Source organism: Centroberyx affinis, unplaced genomic scaffold (genome assembly GCF_046629955.1).
Source record: "Centroberyx affinis isolate AG114_WGS23_722 - 3 ecotype Tasmania unplaced genomic scaffold, CSIRO-AGI_Caff_v1 ptg003413l_1, whole genome shotgun sequence".
Lineage (NCBI taxonomy): Eukaryota > Metazoa > Chordata > Actinopteri > Beryciformes > Berycidae > Centroberyx > Centroberyx affinis.
Window position 1 is genome coordinate 55,345 of NW_027281391.1, and position 5,889 is coordinate 61,233.

General features: G+C 43.3%; 1 protein-coding gene across 1 annotated transcript; it reads left to right on the forward strand.

Annotated features, from left to right (window-relative positions):
- Nucleotides 1-1,563: 1,563 nt before the first annotated feature.
- On the forward strand, nt 1,564-4,589 carry fdx2 (ferredoxin 2). The gene is made up of 5 exons (XM_071539158.1): nt 1,564-1,750; nt 2,350-2,401; nt 2,723-2,829; nt 2,936-3,023; nt 3,165-4,589. Exons 1-5 carry the CDS (start codon nt 1,564-1,566, stop codon nt 3,319-3,321), a joined length of 591 nt encoding a protein of 196 aa, XP_071395259.1. The 3' UTR covers nt 3,322-4,589.
- The last annotated feature ends 1,300 nt before the right edge of the window (nt 4,590-5,889 follow it).

The window sequence follows — 5,889 nt, forward strand, 5'->3', positions numbered from 1 at the left end:
TTGTGTTAGTGGAGTGTGTTTGTTTGTGTATGTTGTGTGGTGTGTTTTCATGTGTATGCGTCTGTGGTTTTTAAGAAATGTCTCATATAAGTATTTCAGTGCGGTTTTTGGAGTGTGTTTTTCGGAGTGTGTGTGTGTGTTGTATGTGGGAGTTATTGAACTGTGTAGTCATCAGGGAGTATAGTCTGAAGAAAGAGCTAGGGGCCACTTCATATCCAAGTCAAGCATGTAACTACCTCCGCCCACCACACCTCTACACACACACACACACACACATACACACACACACACACACACACACACCTGCAGCAGCTTAAGACAACAGGGCCAAAGCATACACTAAGTACTCTAAATGGATACACAGACACATAGGTAAACTCTCCCCGCGGACACTAATCCTAAACAGGTGTGTATGTATATGTGTGTGAGTACATACATGAATGTGCAGGAGTGTTTCATTATGTGTATTTAGGCTATACAATGTGTAATAATAATCTATATGCCAGTGAGTTACAGAGCCCTAGACTCCCAGAACTCTCTATAAAATGACAAAGTAGACAGAAAATGCCCCCCATTACTTTTTATGGCCATCCGCATGGGAGGAACTCTCTGCAGCAAGAATGGGGGATGGTACACATCCTAACCCCAACTTTAAGACTGACTTGGGCCCAGAGCACAAATTATTATGAGACACCAAAGAGAGAGAGAAAAAGCAAACATTATAGTACTATCACTGTGGATGAGCTCATGTTGTTATAGAGCCACTGAAGCCCATAAATCACATCTCAAATATCTACACAATGCTCCTCTGTGGGGGTTTTACTACTCTGTGAAAAGATTATATGTTTAATGCTGCCGCTTTTTTTTTTTTTTTTTTTTCTTTCAGGATACCTCTACACTCTCCCAGTGGAAGTCAAGGACAGAGAGGGGGAACATATGGAGAGAGAGAGAGAGAGAGAGAGAGAGAGAGAGAGAGAGAGAGAGAGAGAAAGAGAGAGAGAGAGAGAGAGAGAGAGAGGTTAAACACAGAGGGGGCCTGAGGAGTTTACACCTGCCTCTAGTCATAACATCACCTCTCTCTCTCTTCACACACCAGTGGTTTCAGTCCTACACTCTCCAGCTTCCCCTCACTGCCGGCCTGCATCTGATAACCTATCTGCCTGGCTCTACAGCTCCCACAACAATAGGCCAGAGCATTTGTTTATTCTTCTTATTATGTGGTGACAGTCAATATGGGGCTTATGATGATTGGAGCTTTGTGTAAATATGGAATCAAAATATAATTTGTTTTGAACCTTTTGAGCTGCAGACAGACCTGCTTCCTTGGTCAGAAGCGTTTCACATGCTTAGGTTGGTCAAATATCGCTGGAATTGAAAACAAATGCAGTACCATTAACTGTAACAGCAGAATAACAGCATTTGTCATTTGTTGTCATTGCTCCTGTGCGGTGTGTGAGGCAGTGGCGCCCTCTGCTGTCACAACAGTAGATCGCAGCGGGGGCTTCGCTCCGCCGGTGCTCTTCTCCTATTGGCCGCTCCCGGCCATGTGACCAAAACAGTATCATGGCGGCTTCCGCTGCAGTCCGGTCGAGCGTGGGGCTGACTTTCAGACTTTCTAGAGTTATACCGGACTGTAGCACATGTCCCCTGTACCGGCTGAGCAGCTGTGCGACCGGTATCGCCAGTTCGTCAAGGGGAGGATCGCTCGACCGTTTTCGGACACTAAACCGGCACTTACAGACGACCATAGGTGAGTGGCGCAGCCGGCTACCGCCGTATAGCGGGGTACTAGCTTACTGAAGAGTCCTGCTCCTCTCTCATGGCCAGATAAATGTTGACACCGAACAGGTTTCTTTTCTAGCAAGGTCGTAGGAGCTACTTTGGGTGCCTGTAAAGTTTTACTGGCAGTGGTAGGGCGACAAAGGCAACGAATAGAAAGTTGAAGTTCAGGACTGTTTAATAACAGTTGTGCAACGCATTACAAATCATCACAGATTCTGTTGTGAAACCTTGTGCAATAAGTCAAACATTCCCACTCCACCATGAAGAGGAGTTTACTGATATCGCTGTTGACTGCTGAAATTGCTGAAATACCCACTTTTTCGTCTCTTCTTCTTCTTTGGCGTTTTATGGCGGTTGACTTGACTTTCGTTTTGTTTTTTTAGATGTTTGTCTGATTAAGGTCCTACGACCAAAACGGCGTAACGTTAATAAAGTAACATGCAAGTGTAGACAGTGTGCGGAGTTATATTTCTCTCTCAGTATCTCCCTCTTTGGTTTTTGTCCCACGCACCTGTCACTCAAAAGACTTTCAGGAGTGCAAAAATCTTCCTTTTCTTTTCTTAAAAGGTCTTTACCACAGTGAGGAGGGGAGCTCCAATGCAGAGGACCCAGAAGACGTGTAAGTTGAATAAGGGCTTTTATTGTGAAGGGGAACTTGAAAGTGCGCCGTTGTATTCCCCGACTGCCCACATTTTCTGAACACTTAAAATAATAATAATAATACATATAATACAACAATAATACATGTAATAATAATATTACAACCACAAAATTCAGTAATTAACTACAATTCTTGTCGATATTGTCCGGCTGTATTTCAGTGAGAGAATATGCAAGGCAAATTCTTTTCAAACTGGGAATCTATTTGTGTTCATAGGCATGAAATAGTGTGAGAACCTTGTCAAGAAGGTATTCTTATGAGTTGGTGTCTGCTGTTTAGGGTCAATGTGGTGTATGTAGACCGGTCCGGCCAGAGGATCCCAGTTAAAGCCAAAGTGGGAGATAATGCTCTGTACCTGGCTCACAGGCATGGGATTGAACTAGAGGGTGAGAGCATACACATTTATATCTGCAACTTCAATACTCTGGTGAAGCATGATTTTGAACGATGATTGTTTAACATGGTCTGATATGTTTTCTCTCTCCCTCTCAGGAGCCTGTGAGGCGTCACTAGCCTGCTCGACATGCCACGTCTATGTGAGCCGTGCCCATCTTGATAAACTGCCAGAACCAGAAGAAAGGTAAGCCTGATCCTTAGAACTGAGGATCTTCTCCATGACCATAACATTGTACTTTTAACTCCAGTGTGTGTGAATGTGTGTGTGTGTGTGGAGAGGGCTATAACTGTTAACAGACACTTTTGTCCCATCCCTGTGCTGTAGGGAGGATGACATGCTGGACATGGCGCCCATGCTTCAGGAGAACTCCCGGCTGGGTTGCCAGATCATTCTGACCCCAGAGCTCGAGGGCATGGAGTTGACCTTGCCCAAGGTCACCAGGAACTTCTACGTGGACGGCCATGTTCCCAAACCCCACTGATGGTTGTGAAGCGGGGCAATGAAGAAAAACAAGAGGGTGTAGCCGCTAGCTAGCCACCCTGTGCACCGGTTGAGTTAGGGGGAGGCCGAGGAGGGGGTGCACGGCTAGGATAGTGAAGCCCATAGCAACTCCTAAGAAGACATCTGCAGACTGAGAAACTCCAAAATGTACCACTGACAGGACGGGCCTGCAGACCACACAGATCAGGCGGCCGTTACATCAACTTCACTGAAGTTGAAATTCATGGTTACTTCAAAGAATTGTGGTGGTTTAACTGTCCTTGTATTTGTTTATGTGTAATGCAGAGTTCTCAGGCCAGGACTGAGATGTCGTCTAACACCATTCAATCTCACAAACTGTTCTTTGTTAAAGCCTCGAGGGGTTTAAGAGACAACATGTCATGTTTTTGTTACACATTGCAGAGCAATATTTAGCAAAGTGCATCTTTGTGTCCTTGAATGGAACATTCCATGTTACAACTCATATACGCACAAGTGTCAACAGATTATGTTCTCAGTCATTTCTGCACGTCCATCATTATCACCTTGACTCACTCGTCGATATTGTATGCATAGCATTCATTATAACATATATATGTTGTTGCTGATATAATTTGTAGGTGTGGTGGCTTGTCAACAAGTACCCTATAGACTCTACAGTTAACCCTTCATGATCCTGGAAAGTGCATTCCCTCTGCATGGTACTGAAGCCAGTATTACATGATCATAAACAGCCATAGAGGATAATGCAGTGAATTTGAAAGACCAACTTGAAGTTGCCTAAAGCTCAAAGGATGGGCTATCATCAAAAACATACTACCAAAACTTGGATTATTTAAAGTGAAATTTTAATTGCTAATCAAAGATGTTTGTTCACATTCAGTGAAGACCTCATGTTTCAACTGTGAAATGAATTATGACTTTTACCACCATTGATTTTTTTTTTTTTTTTTAAACATTGTAGTAGGGGAAATTCCATTCCAAGCCTTTTTGGCTCAGAGGATGTTGAGACCCAGCACGTGCACTCTGGTGATAACGAACCAAGGCTTGATTAGCTGCGTTGGCTCAGGTGTGCTTTGAACCAGATCAGGACTGAAGGGGAGGAAGGCTTGGTTTGAAGCTAGCGGGCTCCATGTTACCTTGAAATGCGTTTACCCTGTCTACCCTTCACTTGTTAGGCCTACTGTAACTGTCCAACATACGCACAAATGTAAGTGTACTGTGTTTATGATGTCTTTAATTTGCAAATATTTGAAGTTGTGCAATAAAATCAGTTTTGAAAAGTCTGCCATCTTCGAAGACTGTCTCCAACATCTTAATCAACACATAGTTCCGACCATAGGGACCCAGAAGAAGCAACACTTTTCCATCGCTGATCTGACATCACACCACAAATTATATGGTAGTTGTTTGCGTGGCAAGCAGCGGGATAATGTTAGTTTAATCGCTTCAGTTTGAAGTAGGCTAACCAGACCTGCACTTATTGTCAACAGAATGCTGTTTCTCACCCCGAGAAACTGGAATTTAGTGTAGGAAACACTTTTATGCACCACCAGGAGTAATCACAGCAAACCAAAAACACCCGTGTAACTCCTGGTCCCAACACACGGACCCAACCATCACAGCAACCCGCTGCCTAAGTTTGAGGTCAAATTAAGTTCACACACGTTACGATTTTGTCTGATGATCGATTTGAAGACGAGATCAAAGGTGAGCATCTACGTACACGGCGATCGCAATTTAAATGCGTTATCTTATGGTGTTGGTCAGTGTGGTGTTTCGCATCCCATCTTCATCTTAAAATGGGCCTTTCCTGACCCAGATGGTGAGCGGAGGCCATGACAGATCAAAATATACATCTGGGAAAAAGGATCGGTGAATTTGCTGGGAGATTTATGGATGATCAGGGTCGAGGGCTGATTTAGCAAGTGGGTGTGGTACAGTCACAGTTTATAGAGCAGAATATATGCGATCGCTGAAGTAGACTTCCCAGCAGTGCTCACATGGGCCTAAGAAAAAATCACATAGCCTACCAACAATATAGGCTTACTTGTACATACAGATGACGTCTACTGAAAATATATTGTGAGTAGTCCAAAATATAGCCTATAATGGATAGCCTACAGTGCTACTTAAAAAAATTGAAGCTATTTCCAGTGGATGACATGTACATGTTCGAAATCATCTTGGTCATTCTTAGTCAATTTTAAACACGCTAAACATATTGTTAAGTCTATGTGAAATCTGCAGTGTAGCCTGACTTGGACTAGGCTAATGGCCTGCTTCTGCGCTCGAGACAGGCAGGCTCTATCACAAGACCCGCGAAAGTCCTCAGCATTCTAGAATACAGCTCGCTACATTTGAAATGTAGAAAGCTCATTAAGACTCTGTTTTATTTGGTCTGGTGAGTTGACTTTAGCTACATCTTATTATTATTTTTCAAATGAGACACCCGCTTTTCATTTCCAAGTCCGTTATCAAAGAATATTTGACAGCTCGTCCTTGTTTACTTAGTTAAATTATGAAATAACGAATATTGACCATTAAGGATTCATGTTAGCATTGCTAT